This window comes from Giraffa tippelskirchi, chromosome 6 (assembly GCF_054371585.1).
Source record: "Giraffa tippelskirchi isolate mGirTip1 chromosome 6, T2T-mGirTip1v1.2.pri, whole genome shotgun sequence".
Lineage (NCBI taxonomy): Eukaryota > Metazoa > Chordata > Mammalia > Artiodactyla > Giraffidae > Giraffa > Giraffa tippelskirchi.
The window spans coordinates 46,758,748-46,780,435 of record NC_137280.1 but is presented as its reverse complement, the minus strand read 5'-3'; the positions used below and the strand labels follow the sequence as shown (position 1 = coordinate 46,780,435).

The 21,688-nt window shown below is 34.6% G+C and overlaps 1 protein-coding gene across 44 annotated transcripts in view; it reads left to right on the top strand.

Annotated features, from left to right (window-relative positions):
• The window catches only part of CSPP1 (centrosome and spindle pole associated protein 1), a 180,388-nt gene that overhangs the window by 87,363 nt on the left and 71,337 nt on the right, over positions 1–21,688 (top strand). For 6 of the 44 annotated variants that reach the window (XM_081503198.1, XM_081503195.1, XM_081503192.1 and 3 more), the window contains exons 4-7: positions 4,281–4,384; positions 8,566–8,646; positions 10,258–10,356; positions 11,060–11,502. In XM_081503198.1, coding sequence (XP_081359324.1) covers positions 4,281–4,384; positions 8,566–8,646; positions 10,258–10,356; positions 11,060–11,502 — 727 coding nt within the window. Of the gene's footprint in view, positions 1–4,280; positions 4,385–5,109; positions 5,134–5,883; positions 5,959–8,565; positions 8,647–9,316; positions 9,428–10,257; positions 10,357–11,059; positions 11,503–20,266; positions 20,366–21,466; positions 21,540–21,688 lie in introns of all 44 variants that reach the window. The other 38 variants (XM_081503166.1, XM_081503165.1, XM_081503160.1 and 35 more) reach the window with 21 other exon arrangements.

Below are 21,688 nucleotides of genomic sequence, written 5' to 3'. Positions count from 1 at the left end.
TGGTAGTATAATAATGAAAAGAAGAAACTAAGTGTTCCATGGTAATCTGTAAAGTATTTACTATGAGTGCTATTTAGAAAATAAAAACTAATTTTAAAAAGATCACACACTGTAGTTTTAAATGTTTAACCCATAGTCACTATGGAAACCAAATACTTTTAATTGCTCTAGCTCTGAAGCATAATGTTAACTTAGAGTCACTGATGTTGTATTTGGTAAGTGACATCACTTCAGCTGACCCTAAGGTGACACTGATGCTTTACTTGCCCCTTGAACAATCAGAAGACAACTGCCTTGAAAAGGTAAGTCTTACCATATTTCTCAGTTCATTAAGTTGGTTAGGATCCCATTGTTAATACTTAGTTTAAAGTGCACAGAATATTTAAATTGTTCTATACAGTTGTTAATTTTATGTCTGTGACCTACCTCTAATATTGTAAAACATTGGTACGAGATAACAAACATGATTAAAAAGTAAATATTTTCTGTTGACTGAACATTTAGTTAATAAAATTTTAATTAATTCTGAAGGCATTATGTATTCTCACTCATCTTTTAAGACAGTTACTACAAATACTATTTGAATCAATAGTAAAAAGCAGATACTCATGATAAACTTAATATGAATAGTAATTATAAATGAAAAGGAACCATATTTTTCTTTATTTTCTTTCATATAAACCCATCAAGCAGAGTTGAAAATCAGCAGTAAAAGCCACCTTAAATACATGACTTAAAAAGCTGTAAATTACTTGTTCTGCTGAGTAGGAAAGCTGAGCACATTGGGGGGCATCATCCTTGTAGCACTGTTTTCTTTTCCTCCTTGACAAAATAGTGCATCCATTGTGACGCTGTGAAACTAGAGACATGTAACTCTGGTTACTAGTCATTATGCTTACTCTTTCTATGCAATCATACTCCTAAAAGCAGAAATGAAATACTAAGAACAGTGTTTTTCTTCTTGATCTTTCTCTTACTCAGGCATTCATTCATATATTCATTCACACATTTATTGTAAAGTTGAATAAAGCATGGACCGTGCCTTCATGGATTTTATAGTTTAATTTCATGTCTGAAATTCCTTTCTGGATGTGAGAAGCAAACCATTTTTCTCTTTAGGCTTAAATTATGTATCTTTGAAAATAAGTTTTTAAATTTTCTTTGTGAGAAAAGAATGTTTTTCTTGGACGAATTTATATGGAATGCTTTAGATTCTTTTGGAAGAGAATTGGGAGCATGAGTAAGAGGTGTCTTTAAGGAGTCCTCTGTTTTACCCTCGTCATTAGGAGTTAAGTAGGCCAGGAGTGTTTATGGAGAGAATTCGGGTTTTTATGGTAGAAAGGGGAATTTAGTATTACATAAAAATCAATAGACATTTGTTTATATTTATACTACTTTGGTTTTATTTTTGCTCCTGAAACATTTTAGTGATGTGACAAAGCAGTGATATGACACAGTCATGAAAAGTTTCCATCATTTAGATGCATTATGAGGAATAAGGCAGAAAAAATGGTAATATCCTTATTGGTGTATTACCTACAGTCAGTTGTTTCATCTGTATTTCTTGTAGCTGACTTTGAGGAAAATTTACTTTGTTCAGAAATAATATTTTATTCTTTAGTATTGCCTAGTAGGACTAAAAAAGTGAAAGAGGTTTCAGAAATTCAAACACTTACATGATATCGGTGCTTGACATAGTGTTTTAGTATTAAAAATATTTTTAAAGCATATAATTTGATTTTAACTGTTAAGATATAATTTACATACTATAAAGTTTACCCATTTAAACTGTACAATTCAGTGGTCTTCAGTGTATTTACAAGTTGTGCAGCCATCGCTATGGTCATCACCCCAAAATGTAATTCGAATTTTGAACTCTTGTGTAAGGAAGCCCTACTCAGAATAGAAGTTTTTCTTAGAAAACTAAGATTCTTTTTCAGAATTTCTATTTGGAATGACAAAACTCTGGAAATGGAAAGTGGTAATGATTGCACGAGAGTTCCAGAAAAACATCTATTTCTGCTTTATTGACTATGCCAAAGCCTTTGACTGTGTGAATCACAATAAACTGTGGAAAATTCTTAAAGAGATAGAAATACCAGACCACCTGACCTGTCTCTTGAGAAACCTGTATGCAGATCAGGAAGCAACAGTTAGAACTGGACATGGAACAACAGACTGGTTCCAAATAGGAAAAGGAGTATGTCAAGGCTATATATTGTCACCATGCTTATTTAACTTATATGCAGAGTGCATCATGAGAAACGCTGGGCTGGAAGAAGCACAAGCTGGAATCAAGATTGCTGGGAGAAATATCAATAACCTCAGATATGCAGATGACACCACCATTATGGCAGAAAGTGAAGAGGAACTAAAAAGCCTCTTGATGAAAGTGAAAAAGAAGAGTGAAAAAGTTGGCTTAAAGCTCAACATTCAGAAAACTAAGATCATGGCATCTGGTCCCATCACTTCATGGCAAATAGATGGGGAAAACAGTGGAAACAGTGTCAGACTTAATTTTTGGGGGCTCCAAAATCACTGCAGATGGTGATTGCAGCCATGAAATTAAAATACGCTTACTTCTTGGAAGGAAAGTTATGACCAACCTAGACAGCATATTAAAAAGCAGAGAAATTACTTTGCCAACAAAGCTCCATCTAGTCAAGGCTATGGTTTTTCCAGTAGTCATGTATGGATGTGAGAGTTGGACTGGGAAGAAAGTTGAGCACCGAAGAATTGATGCTTTTGTACTGTGGTGTTGGAGAAGAGTATTGAGAGTCCCTTGGACTGCAAGGAGATACAACCAACCAGTCCATCCTGGAGGAAATCAATCCTGGGTGTTCATTGGAAGAACTGATGCTGAAACTGAAACTCCAGTACTTTGGCCACCTCATGTGAAGAGTTGACTCATTGGAAAAGACCCTGATGCTGGGAAGGACTAGGGGCAGGAGAAGAAGGGGTCGACAGAGGATGAGATGGCTGGATGGCATCACCAACTCGATGGGCATGAATTTGGGTAAACTCCGGGAGTTGGTGACGGACAGGGAGGCCTGGTGTGCTGCGATTCATAGGGTCACAAAGAGTCGGACACGACTGAGCAACTGAACTGAATGATTGCACAACATTTTCAATGTACTTAATACCAGTGAATTGTAGCTTGAAAATGGTTAAAATGTCTGTTTACCACAGTAAAAATTAATATCCATTTATATGAAATCAGAATTGGCAACTTTAAAATTTTTTGGAAATTTCAGCCTAAACCATGCATGGCCTAACAGTTTTTTCAAACATGTTACATTCAATATCCTGTGATAAACCATAATGGAAAGGAATATGAGAAACTCCCTGGGTTGGGAAGATCCCCTGGAGAAGGGAAAGGCTACCGACTCCAGTATTCTGGCCTAGAGAATTCCATGGACTATACAGTCCATGGGGTTGTAAAGACTCGGACATGACTGAGCGACTTCACTTTCATATGTATATATGTAACTAAGTCACTTTGCTGTACAGCAGAAATTAGCACAACATTGTAAATCAGCTATACTTCAATTAAAAGAATTGTTATGACACATATTCTTTTATGTCAGAATATCAGATTATTAATTTTCACAGACTGAAAGACACATATTAAAGTTGTTGTAGGTATTTTAAAAGAAATTTCAGCAGAATTAAATGAAGAAGTAAAGGTAATTGGCTTTTCTTTGCTTTAATTTTGCTGTCCTTCAAAAAGCGAGATGGCAGGGACTTCCCTGGCAGTCCAGTGGTTAAGAGCTCACCCTTCAATCTAGGGGGTGTGGGAACACCTGTTTGTGGAGCTGGCATCCTGCAAGCCTTGCAGCCAAAAAACCAGAGATAGACCAGAGACAATGTTGTAACGAGCTCAATAAAGACTTTAAAAATGGTCCACATCAAAAAAAAAAAAAAAGCAATATGGCAAACAATGCAGAGCCATCTATCTAAAAGGGGAAGAACTAAATATAACACACACACAGTACTATGTAGATACCTTTTATAGATGTATAAGAAAACCTCTGGAAGAAGACACAGATACAGCAGTGTTGGTTGTTCTGGGCGGGAGAAGTGGGTGGGAGGAATATTTTCCATTGTTTGAATGTATTACCTATTGAAACATTTCAAATAAAAAATTTATTATCCTGATCCAAGTCTCAGAATCAACATGACTGTGTTCCTTCCTACTGTGCTTTGTTACAGGACATTGCATTGAAATTGAGATTGGGTTGCAATGAGCTACATTGCTTAAGAAGTTGTTTTCTTTCTAGGAATTGATTATGGATTAAGTTTACCACTTGGGGAAGACTATGAACAGAAGAAACATAAACTGAAAGAAGAATTGCGACAAGATTACAGACGCTATCTTACTCAGGTAATGACTTCTAGTAACTCGTTTGGTTTTGTGCTTTAGAATTTACCTCCTGAATTTATTTTCATAAGATTTTTTAGTCACATACATTAATATTTACATTTTTAGGGGTATCTGGCAATGTCCTGTAGTGAAAGTTAAGTGATATATATGACATTGATAGAGAAAAAAGTGGTTCTGAGAATTGGTGCCATGAAATAACACAGACTCTTGACCTTTTAAGGAGGGCAGTGGGTTCTAATTTTAAATGAGATTGTAAATTATTGTTGTTCATGTGTTTTGTAAAGTAGTCATGGTGTGAAATAGCCCAGCTACTACTCTCTTCCCCTCAACCATGTATTGAAATGATATGTGGAGTTCTGGTTTCTAGTTATTTTCCTAAGAACTAAGGTTATAAAACGTCATTCAGCATATTTCCTTAACCATCAGGTTTTGCTTTATGGTTTAATCTACTTACTTAGTGAAACTCTTGTTTTAAGTATTTTTTGTTAAATTATATGATAACTAATGATTTATTATAAGTTGTAAAATATAGTTTATTTTACTAGCTTATAAATGTATCTAAAACAGTCATGATGTTTCTAGTCATCCCAAGAGATTCTTTAGTTTCTTCCTACTTTGTGATGTTTATTCCACATGTATGAATCGTCTCTTATTTATTCTGATTTGACATAAAGAGAAAGGACTTTGAATACATTTTACCAATGGTTTGTTTCCCTTGACTTTAGGGTATTACACAAGCAAAAAGAAAGGTAGGGTTGCCTGCAAAATGTTCTTCTTTACTGTTTTATTTTAGATCTAGTAGCTTGTAATTATTTGCATATATGATATTGTTCTCAAACTAATAAAAATAACTTCATTTGTGATTCAGAGACTTTTGAATGGCACCATTTTGGATCCTTGCTTTTAGCAAAATGCCAGTCTATACATCTTACGTTTCCATTAGTACAATCAAGCATTCTTTTTGATTGCTGCTTTGCATTTGTTTTTGTTGCTTTCTTATGCATCTTTTAGAAATATTCTGCAGCTATTGTAAATTCATTTGTTCTCAGCATGCACGTTTTTGTTCTTCAAAATAATTATAATTGTACTAGTTGCATTAAGATTAATAAGACAACAGAATATTTAAGATATTCTAAGATATTTTTGAACTGTTTATTGTCAGTCTGGATTACTCAATATTTTGGTACCCAAACCTGTGGATTACATTTGCAAACTTATATTGGAAAATGAAGAAAACATTTTATAAAACTTTTTAAAATGAATCTCAGACATCCATCTATCTTTCAGCCAACACTTTTTAAACACTTGTCATGGAGATGAATCTGGTATGAATTTTGTCTTTGAGGGGCTTAGAATCTAGTTGTAGAGATAACCTTTATTCAATTCAGACAGTGATAACTCTTAACAAGGCAGGTACTGTAATGATCAGGAAAGGCCTCCAGATTTTTGACTGATCTCCTTGCCCTGATTCTCAGTCCATTCTCCATGCTATGTTCCAGCATGATCCTGTCCCTTACCAGTTGAAATCCTTCTGTGTCTCCTCTCTGCCTTCAGGATGGACTCTGAGGGAGAAGGTGAGGGTGGGACATTCTGGGAGAATAGCATTGAAACATGTATATTATCATATGTGAAACAGAACACCATTCCATGTTCGATGCATGAGACAAATGCTCAGGGCCGGGGCAATGGGATGACCCATAGGGATGGGATGGGGAGGGAGGTGGGTGGGGGGTCCAGGAAGGGGAACACATGTAAACCCATGGCTGATTCATGTCAATGTATGGCAAAAACTATTACAATATTGTAAAGTAATTAGCCCCCAACTAAAATAAATAAATTTATTAAAAAAAAAAAAAATCCAAGTTCCTTAGCATGACGTGAGTAGTCTTCTCACGATCCAGCCTGCCTCCCTGGCCTTGGGCCTCATTATCCTCTCCCCTTCCCTACCACTTGTTGGGTGAGGTTTTCCTTTAGTATCTAGTACAGTCTGGGGCCGCAAGAGTCAGACAAAACTTGCGACTAAACTACCACTTGTGGATTTTACATTATTTTATAGACACAACGTTTTAAAAAAAGAATGGAAGGTATAAGAAGAAATTGCCTTTATGAAAGAGAAGAATTGAGGAGCACAAATCTTTAAATGTAAAGGGCTGTGAAGGAATTTTTGGTCTTGGATTATTAAGAATATAGTTGTGGTAGAGGAACAGTAGTTCCTTAATATGACAGACAATTTTTGGTTGACATCTGAGAAGGTGGGAGTGGAGAGGAAAGCAAGGGAAAAAGAAAATTATGTAGGATATGGGGAGGCGGCTGCCATGGCTCCTTGACCCCCTGGAATATGTACAGTTTCCGAGTCCCATTCTCTCGCAAGACTTTTGCATGAGTATTAACTTAAGAAAATGATCAAATCTTAAAGTTCTGCCAAGAAGAGCCACTTAAACAGTGAACTACCATTTTCTTTGTATTCTTTAGAATAAAAAACACTTGACCATCTAAACACAAAAAGAACATATTCTCAGAAGTTTTTAAACTGAGTCAGTAAATTATTTCCAGCCCAGACCTCTCTCCTGAACCTCAAACTCTTGACATTTTCACTTAGAAATCTAGTGGGTATCTTGTGTTGAGCGTGTCTAAAAAGGGAACTCCAGATTTCCGATCTTTCGACTCCCATCCCCTGGAAGCCTGTAGGCTACCTGTCAACTATTCTTTTGATTTTATTTATTTATTTTCTGGCCATAGCACTTACCACTTTCTAACATACTGTAGAATTACTCTTCAGTGTGTTTATTATTTCTTGTCAGTTTCCCCTGCTGGAATGTGAACTTTGGGAAGGCAAAGATCTTTTGTTTTCTTCACTGATAAGTCCCAGATGTATCAAACAGTGTAGACATATTGGGCACTCAATATTTACTAAACGAATGAGTGAATGATTAAAGTTTAGTGAAGCTCACTGTGTTGTCCTTATTATTAATTTTTTTCATTTTATTGAAAAGTACAAACATCATTCTGGGCCCCTCCGTGTTTGGAGTGGGGCATGGCTTAATGAAGGAATAAGGATGCAGTATCTCTGTATGCTCAAGATTGGAACTCTGTGTTTTTTGATACATGTGTAACTACAAAATGACTAGGTTTACATTGTACTTTGGTATATAGGGATCAAGCTGACTCAGGGATCTAGTCATGTGTCAAATTGTTTCTCTTAACAAATAAGCTTAGAATTTATATAACCACCTTTCAAATTAGCTTTTGTAGCACAGCTTATTTCTAAATTCAGATTAGTCTGTTTTATCAATTATTTTGTTCCAATGATGTTTTGAGTGTAACTCTGTTGCAGTACATTATATTGTAGTTATTTGTTTCCATGTTTATTTCTTCATTTGAATTATAAATCTCTTACATATAGGGAACATATGCTTATCTTTTTCTCCCTACCACCTGTAAAAGTAACAGGAAAGTATTAGATTGCTTGTTTTATGAATACAGAAAAATCATAGAATTAGGTTAATAAGTATTGATTGATTTAATAATATAGATGCTATTATTATGGTTTTACAAAGAAACAGAAGCAGAGAAATTAAGTAACTTCTCCAGATTATATGACTACTCAGTACCAGTACCAGAAAGTTGGGATTGTATATATTTTTTATAAATCCCTTGTGTTTGTTTTATGGTGTTCAAAGAGATTTTACATTTTTTAAATCCTTCTTGATCTTGTAGCAGCTTTGTTAAGGCAGAACAGATTCCAGTTTCATTTTACAGGACAAAGTTTGGATTAGAGAGATTAAGTGACTTGCTTAGTGTAGCATAGCTGAAAATTGTTGTAGCTGGTACAAGAGCCCAGACCTTTGGATTCCTAGTCTGATGCTCTGTCACACTGCATTACATAAATGGTTAATGGACAGGAATGGAGAGGCTCAGAAAGAAATAACATTCATAGTTTATGTCTTCTGGCATTTAAATAGATATCCATTAATTGCAGAGAACTGAGAAAATTCTCTTTTTTTCTAATTTTGGTATAGTCTTCACACATTTGTAGTTTCTGTCTTCATCTTCATTTCATTCTGTTGCTCTGTATAATGTAATAATTTAGACTATATTAATAGAATGTAAAGCACATTTATGAAACATTTTATAAAGGCAATTAGGTAATATATTTTTTTAATGTGTGTGTATATATACAGAAAAATTTTCTATCCACGAGTGAAACAGATCCATCTACTCTGGGAGTTTCTCTTCCTATTGGTGAGAGGTTATCTGCTAAGGTAGGTGGATAGGAGTAGTTGTTATGGATAGCAGTTTCTTGAGGCATCAAAATCATGAAAGAGCATACTCTTGATTTAAATGCAAACACGTTTATGTCATTTTCCATACTTGAGTTTTTTCAAAATCTGTTGAGTCTCTAGTGCTGTTTAAAAAATGTTTTGGAATGTTACATTTGTAACCATGTAATATGCTATGTTCCTTTAATATATTGATTTATTGAATATTCAGAATTCATTTTTTAAAGCATCGGTTTCTAAGCTATAAAGTTCATGGTATATGAAAAAATTATCAGTGAGATGAGTGGATGAGAGAGTATACTGAGCTTTTATGTAGGTGACTTTTGGGCTATTTGAATGTGTGTTCCTATCACAAATAAATGTATATTATCTTAACAGGGGGTAGTGATTAAGCACTGTGTTCCTCTTGTAGATATTCAAATACGCTAGCTAGATCAGAATCATGATATAGTATATAAGGCAAATGGACAGTAAGTTTCAAAAGACAGCCTCACTTCTTGCAAAACTTTTTTAGATTATGTTGTTTCAATGATGCTGAAGGTATTGGGGCTTAAGAACATTTCCTAATACAACATATTTATGTTTCAACAGAACATTGATGTTATAATATTTTAGTTACTGTGATAATTTTACGTTTTTATGTTTTAAATAGAACGAAGATCTTTCCTTAAACTTGGGAAGGAAATGGATAGAAGCAGGTCTTTCAAGAGTTGGGTGTGAGGAATTGGAGGCAAGAGATATCCTTGAGAAGGAAAGTAGGAAGGTAGCCTGGTCAAGTCTTGGAAACATGCTAATGACAGATCTACTGGCAAACACATTCATGTACTTACTGGTGGAAGAGATTTATTTATGAATGCTTTTGGCAGAGTGCACCTGGATTCTCTAGGATTGCTGTCGGTAAAGAAACCTAGAATGCAGGGACTTACTGGTCACAGCTCCTAGGAAGGTATCGTCTAAGCCAAGTAACTATTGGAGTATAAAATGCAGGTGTTTCAAAATCAAAGCCATGCCCTCATATTAGAGATCTCGTGTGTTAATCGGAACTCGGAACTTAAGCATGTAGTATGGAGAAGGCAATGGCACCCCACTCCAGTACTCTTGCCTGGAAAATCCCATGGACGGAGGAGCCTCGTAGGCTATAGTCCATGGGGTCGCTAAGAGTCGGACACGACTGAGCGACTTCACTTTCACTTTTCCCTTTCATGCACTGGAGAAGGAAATGGCAACCCACTCCAGTATTCTTGCCTGGAGAATCCCAGGGACGGCGGAGCCTGGTGGGCTGCCGTCTATGGGGTCGCACAGAGTCGGACACGACTGAAGCGACTTAGCAGCAGCAGCAGCAGCAAGCATGTAGTAAACTTTATTTTAATGTGGCCAGAATGAACGAGGGGAACTGCACTGGTGGTCTCGGATCTCGTCCTGCATCTCCTGTGCTTTACAATTGTTCCTGCCTTTGACATTAGTAAAGCTTGATGCTGAGTAGGATCCCTGAATTATAGGAGTGTGATTTGACTGTTAGGTACTTTTTCCTAATGTTGAAATTAGCATTGCCTTATTTTTTTTTAACATTACCTTTTGGTTTTCTATTTTAAGGAAAGGTTGAAACTTGAACGTAACAAAGAATACAATCAATTTCTCAGGGATAAGGAAGAATCCACTGAAAAGTTCAGACAGGTAGAAAAGAGTACTGAGGTAGGTTTTGCTTCTAAATAAATCTTTACCACCACATGCTGAATATTTGTATTCACTTGAAAATATTTTTATATTATTAGACATTTCACTTAGTTTTTATATAAATATTTAAAAAACTGAACCAAACACAGGAGAGAGATTTAATTTTGTAAATGGTTTTATCTCATACTGAAGAACTTACTCTGCTTTTTAACTTTAACTTCATGGAGGAGATTTAATTTTAGAGATTGGTTTTAAGTAATGTTTGTTTATATTTTATTTTTAAGTGATTTTTTGTACTGACAAATTTCTAGCTATATGTATGTATATACATATATATGTAAGGAAATATAACCAAATTTAAGAGTGGTTGAAAAATTTACTGCATCCTATATTCTCTGTGTTGAGAAGGCATTTAATTTGAAATATTCTGAACCAATATTTAACTGCCAAAATATCTGTAAAATCTCCTTGGGATAGTTTATCTTCTCTTTTTGTAGCCATCTATTCATATTATTGTTGCTTATTTGTTTTGTATTTATTAAGTTTTATTAAAGGGTAACACTTCCTTGAAGGTTATTTCCTAAAGAAAAGATATTTCTTACGGGTGATTAAGCCTTTGAGTTGAGATGGTAAATAGATTAAGCATCATTTGAGTATTTAATTACCTTTTAGGAAATAGCATCTCATTAAGATCTTTTTCTTTTTTTATTTTATTAACCAGCAGAAGAATCAAAGAAGTAAAAAACCTATCAGTCAGGTTAAACCTGATTTACCTTCACAAATACAGTCATTTTGCGAAAATTCAGAGGATCCTAGAAAAGATGTCTTAACTCCTTCAGAGGCATATGAAGAACTTCTAAACCAAAGACGACTAGAAGAGGACAGGTACCGAAAATTAGATGATGAAATTGAATTAAGGAACAACAGAAGAGTCATTAAAAAAACCGATGAAGAAGTAGGCGTTTCCAACAAAAAACATCAAAGGTTTGACAGCAAGACTGACATTCCAGATAGAAGATTTCACAGGTTTAATGAGGATCGTGCTTTTGATAAACAGTGTTACAGACCAGGCTATGATCCAGAAGTAAATGAAGACATGGATGAGAGGTTTAGATATGAAAGTGATTTTGATAGAAGACTTTTGAGAGTTTATACAAATGACAGGTATTTACAACTTCATTTTTATTTTCTTGATTTGCTTAATATTACTCTTGTTACTTTTTATCATTATGTTAGAGAGATGCTGTTTCGTTTGATGTACATATTTGATTTAAGTTTAGGATGCTATCAGTTTTATACCATAATTTATGTGTTACTGAAGAACAAAGGAAACAACCCATGATAAGGAAAAAGGGACCCCATTAAAAAGCTAGGACACTGAAAGGCTACAACTTACATAAATCTAAAATTAAAAGGGAAATAAACTTTCTCACAGAAAAGGACAGGAAAGAAACTTGCACTTCTCAACTGTGGCACTGAGTGGAGGGAGTTAAAAAGAACTTCCCTAAGAATTTGAACTGTTAAGCCAGTACTGATTCAGGTTTTCAGTCTGAATTCATGCTGCAGTATTGTCCAAAACAGCCCTGAGGCGAAAATTCAGAGTTACCTCATTCCCATAGGGCGCCTGGTGACTGGCAGGAGAAAAATAACCTACCTGCAATAATTGACTTACAGCCAGATTCAAGGCTGTATGAGTTTCAGATGTTAAAATGTGGGGGGAAAAACACTTTAAAATAGATGAAATACAGTTCATTCCTTTAATGTTTCTATGCTCTAAGTACTTTTATCAACATTTTTTTTTGCTTTTAAGTTACTTATTGAACATTTATTTAAGTGACATGGCACTTACTATTTTTGATCAGATTTTTTGGTGCTTTTCAGTTCCTTTGGATGTTGTTTCTGTGACACTATTTATTAATTGCTACAATGAGGTCTTATTAAGTCATTTGTCGTAATACTCAAACTTGCTTTATTTTCATCTAACTTTTGATTTGGAGATAGAAATATGATAGGATCTGATATTTTTATTGACTAGGTAACCTGTAGGGATTAAATGTAAATATTGAACAGTTTATGGGACTTGTTTCATTCATTCGTCCAAATAGATTATTTTTTTTAATATTTTAGAAAATTTTCTGAGATGTAATGCTACATGATTATTATTCTAATTATTAATAATCATACAAAGCCTTTGCAGTTCTTTCTCATCTACTCTTTACTCTGTAGTTATTACATTCTGCTCATATCCAGTCTTTTTTTTTTTTAATTTTTAGTTTTTTAATTGGAGGATAATTGCTTTACTAGGTTGTGTTGGTTTCTGCTGTACAACATATTCACTCTGATTTAGGTAATCTGATTGAAGATTAGAATTTTGTAATGCCATTATAGTTTATTTCTAGTTTGGATCTAATTGTACTTCAGAAAATGCTCCAAATTCTGTCACATGTTATATTTGAAAATGTTTATATCTGGAGGTCATCAAAGGCTGCCTGAACTACAGGAAGTCTCAGTTGGGGAAATACAGATATTTTTGGACTCTTGGTACTGCCTTAACTTGTACATGAGAACATTTTTTCCTTATGGTGTCAGTTTGCCTTTAGAGTGTGATGTATACTTTTTTTTTTTTTTTTAGAGTGTGATGTATACTTTTTAAGATTTGAATTTCAAAAAACTTATTATGGTTGTTTTGTTTTTAACACATTTTATTCTATTATTTTTGTAATTATACCTTGTGATAATTTTTACGTGAACTAACAAATCAATTTCAGCCCAATTATTTGAGAACAATCTTTTTTTTTATGTATCCCATGAATGAAATGAAATTTCTACATAAAATCTTCCCCAAGCAGTAGTTTAAAAATAGATTAAATATATAGGTCAGTGAGACTAATTCCTGTTAATACATTTTAATGTTTTTAAAATATTTCTTAAAAATGTGAATCATTATTATACATTTTGTTATTGTGTAAGCTTTTACATCTCTAAATGTAAGGTTTTTCACCTATGTCTCAATGGCAGTTGAGGTTAAAATTGGGTTTCTGTATTTCAGATTTGTAGATTTCTTATTTCCAGCAAAAAAGAAAAGATTTCACCTTGATCATTAGATTTATTTAGCAGGCAAGTGGTTGCTAGGAAAAATGACTCTGCTTGTTAGTAAAATTTTTGAGACTAAAGAAATGTGTACCATCATTTGGTCTCTTGCTTTAACTATTCTTAAAACTATTGTTCCTTGGTATTCAAGGGGTTTCCATTTCAGGACCCCTCAGAGATATCAAAATCTTCGGATGCTCAAGTCCCTTGGGTAAAATGGTGTAGTGTTTTCTTATTATCTATGCACATCTTTCCTTATGCTTTAAATCATTTCTAGTTTACTTATAATATCTAATACAATGTAAATATTATGTAAATAGTTGTAAACGCTATGTAAGTAGTTACCTGTTTGCAAGAAATTTAGGTTTTGCCTTTTGAAACTTTCTGGAATTTTTTTCCCTCAAATACTTTCTATCTGAGATTGGTTGCAGAACCCACAGATACAGGAAGCGAAAGTGTTACTCAGTTGTGTCTGACTCTTTGTGACCCCAGGGACTGGAGCCTGCCAGGCTCCTCTGTCCATGGAATTCGCTAGACAAAAATGCTTGAGTAGTAGCCATTCCCTCTTCCAGGAGATCTTCCCGACCCAGGGATCGAACCTGGGTCTCCTGCACTGCAGGCAGATTCTTCACCGTTTGAGCCAGCAGGGAAACCCCCACAGATACAGAGGGCTGACTATATACTGTAATCTTTTTTTGGCTCTGCAGGTCATTTTCTTTTCTTTTTTAATTAATTTTATTGGAGTATACAGTTGGTTTTTGGAGAAGGAGATGGCAACCCACTCCAGTATTCTTGCCTGGAGAATCCCAGGGATGGCGGAGCCTGGTGGGCTGCCGTCTATGGGGTCGCACAGAGTCAGACACGACTGAAGCGACTTAGCAGCAGCAGTAGCAGTAGCATAGTTGGTTTACTGTCTACTGTAATCTTAACCAGAAGCTCTTGAAAACAAATAATCACTGCTGATTGTGAGAAGTACAAAGTTCTTCTTCATACTTCTAAATTTCCCATGTTCTTTTTTTTCCTTTGAATAGTCAACATGCAGTGAATTCTAGTTTTGATTTTTATTTTTAGGTTTTTAATCTTAGTTCTTTTCTAATTACCCCATTAACTTTTCCATATACCATTATGTATTTATTAATGAAATATTTCCCACACTTTAAATATGAGAAGATAAAGCCCAGGAATGATTTTATTTTCTTAAATTAATCACTGACAGTGTTCTAAAATAGGTAACAGGTGGTTAGCATCAGCTTGACAGTTGCACTGTGTGTGTGTATATGTGTGTAGTTTGATACGTATTTACCAATTTAAGTAAATTAATAATGTTTTATGAGCTTTCTGAAGTTGAATATAATACTGTTTTACAATACTTTGAAACTTTTGCATGCTTTTAAAAAAGATAGTCATCCGAGTCTTTATTACTTATTAACTTGAGCTGTAGAAGTTAATATACTACCTTATGTTTTACTTTACAACCAATGTTAATTTAATGGGTAAAGGAAATTTTTAGCCTTAAAAATGTTTCTTTTTTAAAGTTTTTATGTGATTAATGCAGTTAGCACTTCCAGTTTAACTGTTGAATTTGTTAGTTTGTAATTGTGATTTTCATTTAAGAAAATTCTGAAATTATGCTTCATGTGAAATTAGAATCTGAGATAGAATCTGACTCAATAGACTAGGTGCTTGCTTACTTAGTGTAGGACACTCTTAAGTGTGCATGCTTAATATGTAAGATATAAATGAGGAGAAATGGCTTATTAGAACATGAGTTTATTAAACTTGGTATTACTTTTTTTTCTTAGTTACTTTTCATTTTTATTTGGAAGGACCATTTTTATGTCATTTTCACCACTTTAAAGATGGGATCAATATTAGAAAAACTGATTATTGAATTAAAGTGAATATGAAAATTGGAAAAGAACAGAAAACAAGGAGAAAAATAGTGACCAACATTTAACAGCTCCGTAGTTTTCTTATAATTTCTATAGTTGAGAGTCCCCCTAGCAAAATTCATTCACATTAGAGAAATTTTTGATATGGAAACAAACAGGTGGTGTAACCATTATTAATTTTATGGTTTAAGTAAGGAGGAACTTGATTCTTTCTCCCTGTAAGCTGTGTCAGGACCAACAGGTGGTAAATATTTTATTTTTATGTCATTCTTGATAGCATAAACATTGTAAATTTATTCCTGAAGGAGTTTTTTGATTCTGTGGTTTATTAATGAAAAATGTTTTTTATTATCAGTTGGAAATTGTTCATTCACATTTAACTTAGCTGAAAATACTTGTGGTTTTAAACAACTTGCTTTTCCTTTTGTAAGAGAGTAATTTTTTTTTTTTTTTAAAGATAAACTTGTGTTAATTTTTAGAGTAAACTTGGCCTCTAGCCCATACCTGGTTTCTTTGGGCCTTAAAATTTGAAGCTAATTACCTAGAATTACTGACCCATGTCTTCAAGGAAATAGAAAAAGCTTTTTCCATTTAGCATAGCTTTAACTTTTTTTGATAGTAGGATGGTGAAAGTATTTTGTAATTATTTTATTCCCTCAATCAAATCTGATTTGATATGTCAAAGGAAGTAAAGTTCTCCTCTTATGAGATCTGTCCCTTTCTGAAAAAACCTCAGTGGCTTGAGGTGTGATAAGTGAACCTGTGGATCAAAGGTGGTAGAATATTTAGATAAATTAGTTCTGGGTCACAGGGATAGTTTTAATGTTGAACTGGCTCCCAAGTTATAGCTAAACAGAAGGAACTTACTGGCCCTAACTGGAATCCCTGGATCTGAATAAAATTAGGCTGTTCTTAGATGATTAATGAGTTCATTACTTGTGGATTTTATCATCTGTCAATTGCCCCTTAATGTGAAGGGAGCTGAAGAGATAAGAAGATACAAATGGTGAAAGTGTTGCTGGCTCTCACCAGTTCCCCTGTCTTGGGACTTCATTTGCTTCAATTAAATAAAAATAAATTGTGAGAGCCTCATAAAAGCAGTTAAAGCCAACTCACTGGGATAGTTAAGAGTGATTAAATGCTAAATTTATTGTAAATATGAAGGAGAGTTCAATAAATGAAGGAAATTCCATTATAATTATAGGGACCTTTTAGTAATAAGTAAGGTGGTTAACTTTCCAAACTATAACTTGACTTCACAGGTTGTTAGGTTGCTTTCTAGGTTTTTTGTTTGCTTCTTTGCTTTTTTTTTTTTAAAGGTCTTATATTAGTAATTTAAAAAATATTTATGAATCTCTATTTGTAAGTAGTAATTTTTCCTCGATTTAATAAAGTAAGCACAATCATATCATCAGTCATTTCATAAAATTGAGTAGGATGTCTTAAGATTTTATTTTATTTTAGTGAAATGCATATCTTTGTTCTTTTTTGGCTTCTTAAATATTTCTCCATTCTTGAATTAATTATGATTATAAGTGACAGAAGGGGACTTTATGATTTAATTAATAATTTTTTTTTCTTTAGTGAAAGGGTATACCTTGAAGTATCTTTCATATGGTCTTTTTGTTAGGAAATCTGTGTGGTTTTACTTGTAGAATTTAGCAGAGACCTTGCCCTTCAGTTCAGTTCAGTCGCTCAGTCGTGTCCGACTCTTTGAGACCCCATGAATTGCAGCACGCCAGGCCTCCCTGTCCATCACCAACTCCCGGAGTCTACCCAAACCCATGTCCACCGAGTTGGTGATGCCATCCAGCCATCTCATCCTCTGTCGTCCCCTTCTCCTCCTGCCCCCAATCCTTCCCAGCATTAGAGTCTTTTCCAGTGAGTCAACTCTTCACATGAAGTGGCCAAAGTATTGGAGTTTCAGCTTCTACATCAGTCCTTCCAATGAACACCCAGGACTGATCTCCCCTAGGATGGACTGGTTGGATCTTCTTGCAGTCCAAGGGACTCTCAAGAGTCTTCTCCAACACTGCAGTTCAAAAGCATCAATTCTTTGGTGCTCAGCTTTCTTCACCGTCCAACTCTCACGTCCATACATGACTACTGGAAAAACCATAGCCTTGACTAGATGGACCTTTGTTGGCAAAGTAATGTCTCTGCTTTTAAATATGCGATCTAGGTTGGTCATAACCTTCCTTCCAAGGAGTAAGCGTCTTTTAATTTCATGGCTGCAATCACCATCTGCAGTGATTTTGGAGCCCCCAAAATAAAGTCTGACACTGTTTCCACTGTTTCCCCATCTATTTGCCATGAAGTGATGGGACCAGATGCCATGACCTTGTGCATACATAAAACCATTTCTTAAATTTCTTTAATTTAGAATGATCTTTGAAATTTCTTTTTACATTTTTGGTGCTTGCTTTATTAAGATACATTTCTATATACTGAAGAGCCAATAAAACATTGTAGATGTGCTAGATATAGCATGCTTTGGGTGTGCTTAATTGCTCAGTCATGTCTAACTCTTTGCAACCCTCTGGACTGTAGTCAGGCTCCTCTGTCCATGGGATTCTTCAGGCAAGAATACTGAAGTGGGTTGCCATTTCCTCCTCCAGGGGATCTTCCTGACTCAGGGATCAAACTCACGACTCCTGTGTCTCCTGCATTGCAGGCAGATTCTTTACCCACTGAGCCATCAGGGAAGCCCATACTTTGGGTACAACTGTATAAAGATAAGCCACAATTACAAGTCCAAATGTTGTTTTTAGACAACTGAAAATACAGGAAGCCACAAACTTTTCGATAAATTTTAGAATTTTTGTATGTCTTAGTCTTTAATTCTGGTTAATTCTGATGTAATCCCAAGTTATGTCTTTTAAAATGTGTAACTTTAAATGTCTCTATATTTGAATACTTTCACTGGTATATGCTCTGCTTTATCATGTTAACAAATTCACTTCTGTCTGTTGTGTTGTGGATTTGTAAGACCACCCCCAGGTTTGGCAATTTGCTAGGACTCACAGCACTTTGTATGTATAGTTATGTTCATGGCTGTGGTTTATTAACAGTGGAAGAATACACAGTAAAATCAGCAAATGAAAAATTTGCACGGGACAAAGTCTGAAGGAAACCAGGAGCAGGCTTCCAAGAGTCCCCTGCCAAGGACATGCTTTAATTCCTGCAGTATCAAAGTGTGAAAACAGGGGTGAAGTGTTGTCTACCAGGAAAGTGCATTGGAAACTCAGTGCCCAATGTTATTAATTATTGGGGGCTGGTCATGTAGGCACCCTTTGCCCCGCATGTGCCCAAATTCTACACTTGCTGAGAGAGAGCAAAAGTTCAGCATAAACTCTATTGCTTGTACAAATAGTTGAGGCACAGTGGGTCACACTTGTCATTTCTGAGAATGGTGGACTCCTCCCACAGTCTATATTCCCAGGTGCCAGCTAATGGCCATTCTTGCAAACAGGCCTTTGTAAGGGTGGTAGTCTCAGGCCTGCTGTTTACCCTTTTCTGCACATGTGTGTTTGTATAGATGCAGTATAACTAAATCTGGTTGTCTGGCACTATTAACTACAAAGCTGACTTTAAGTTTATATATCCCTGTTCTTTAAGTGGTAGAAGTAAGGAATAACAGTAAACTGATGTGTCAGTTTAAAAGAAAGATTTGAGTCCTTAGGCTTTAGATATAAAATCAGCTGTGTTTTGATAAATTGAAATAATTTGAAATTGTATTTTGAAAGGGATTCGGGAGGATTCTGTTTTCGATATGGATAGAAAATGGAAGCCATGTATCTGTTCAGCCACAGTTCATACAGTAGTAAGGTTACAGTTCTGGGTAGTCTTTCCTCCACAGGGAATATTGAAAGGTGTGATGGAAACAAAGAGAAGATTTTATATGCCAGCTCTGTGGAGAGTGATAAGTTCCTTTTCTTCTGAAAATTGCTTTTTCTTAATATAATGAAAGTCACCTAAAATATTGAATAATACTTTAATAATCATATTTCTTACCAGTCGAACTCATGAAAGAGATTATAGGTTAACAGCGATGCAAAGAAAGATGACTTATGAAATGCTGATTTTCATGTGTGCTGATAAAGGTTGGTGTGAAAAGTCATGTTGGTTTCTTGGTGTGAGCAATTAAGCTCAAGGAATCCTTGTTTGCCAAGTGGAAATAAAAAATTAATTGAAAAACACTTAAAAGTTATTTTCTGGAAAGAATTCTTAAGAAGAAAATAAATTAAAAAATTCTAATCTTCCTTTTTCTTGTTCATGAAATGTGAGTAAAATGAACTAATCATTTTCTACTCATGTATCAGCCTGTTTGCTTATAATGTTCTCTATTCACCGATGGGTATTGTTTAGTATTTCATGTGATTTACAGTGTTAGCAAATGTTGTGTCTTGCTACATTTGGTTTAATTTCATAGTAAGACTGCTGCTGTATTTGTAAGTTAAAAGGTTTGTATATGCAGTGAAATAATTCTCAGAATCTGTGAATTCTGATGTAAAAAAAAGATCTCATTTTGAAATTTGACTTATCTTCATGAGAGCAAGGACCATGTCCACATACTCAGTGCTTGCAATAGTACTTGGCATGTAGTTAGGTGCTCAATAAATATTCTTTGACTAATTGAATAATGAAAAAGTCTTATTAGTATTTTCATATTTTTGATATTAAGATTTTCTAGAAGTTATATTGAAATAATTTATAATTAATCTCCCTTTGTTTTAAAGACTATTGAATCTAAACTCTTAGTGTCTCATTAACCAGCAGATCGTATTGTCAAATGTCATTTGAATTAATTTTCAAATGTATTTACAGTAAAACTTCACTATAACACTTTGTTCCCTTTAATATTTCCAACATCAAATGTAAAATCACCAAAGAAAGAGAAGTCCACTGTATGTGGATCAAGCTCTATAAGCTAATGTGTTTTTAAGGATGTACGGGAACAGACGAGGCAATGAGCCTCCTATGGAGTATGATCGTGATGTCACAGAACAGTCAAACATACGAATTTCTTCTGCTGGAAATCAAAGGTATAGTATGTAATATAAATTCTGCCCTTTAGCCATTGCACTATAAAACAGCAACTGCTAAAACTGGTTTGCTGGAAAACTAGAAAAGTATAGTATGTTAACAGCCTTGCCTATTAGTGAGAAAGGATTTAGGGGAAAGTGGGGGATGGAAGAATTGTGTTAAATGAAACTTTTTGGTACTTTACAGCATTCTTTTGAAGCGTAAGTTTTGATTATAAAGTGTGCCAAGGTGTTCTGAGTCCTATCATTATAAAATCTATAAACTTGAACTAATGAAAGGAGAAATAACCATATAATTTAATGGACCAAAGATCAATTTAAAATATCTTGGAGTTATGGAGGGGACATAACTTGAAATAAATTGAAAATGTCCTTGTAATATGACTTTCCTTTTCAAAACTATCATTTTCAACATTGAGTAGATAATATCTTTGCCTGCTTTGTAAAATTAGTGCTCATACGTAATTGTGTCATGTTGGGGTAAAAAAGGAAATTATATGCATTTATATTCATGTTCTTTTTCTGTAGTTTTTATCTTTTGGTGGCTTTCTTGTGTTGTACATAAGTGGTTCTGAATTTATAGTGCATAATGAAGATAATATTGTCGTGTGTCAGGAAAGTTGTCTATTTTGAGCCTGTCTGTATTTGGATTTTCTATTTGAGTCAAATTTACTTTGAAAGAGTTGTCTTTTTTTTTCCCCCCTTGATTCTGTCTTTCAAGGAAGAATTTCTTTTAAAGATGATCTTCCTTTCAGAGTGTGGGTGGTATAGATATCATCCTCTTTTTTTAGGATTTATTTATGTGTACTTATGTTCATTTTCCTTACTGGGGTAACTGTTCTTATGAAAAGGGGTTTTATTGGGAATCTAGAGTCAGTGAAGCTGGCTGAAGAAAAAGGTCACATATTTATGTGACTGCCTTGGGGTCCCACTATATAAAGAGATAAAATGCCATGATTTTACCTAAACATGTAATAACTGTTATGTTAGTAATATCCACAGTATGTTGAAAGGCCAGTAACTCATACCTACATTTCACGTTAACTTTTTTTTTCCTGAAAATTGTTTGAGTCTTGATTCTTTTTGTTTTTTTGTTTTTAGTGCTCCATACAATGGACCATCCAAACCCACTAATCAAGAGATATGCAGTCCTTTTGCGGGAATGCTCTTTGGTGTGTACACGCCCTCCAGTTAATTAGATTTTTTGTGGAGTGATTTATAAAAGTTCTCTAGTGAGAACTCAGCGTTGTAATAATAGAAAAATTTCTCTAGTGCTTACTCGGTGATAGACACTATTCTAAACATTTCAGTTCAGTTCAGTTC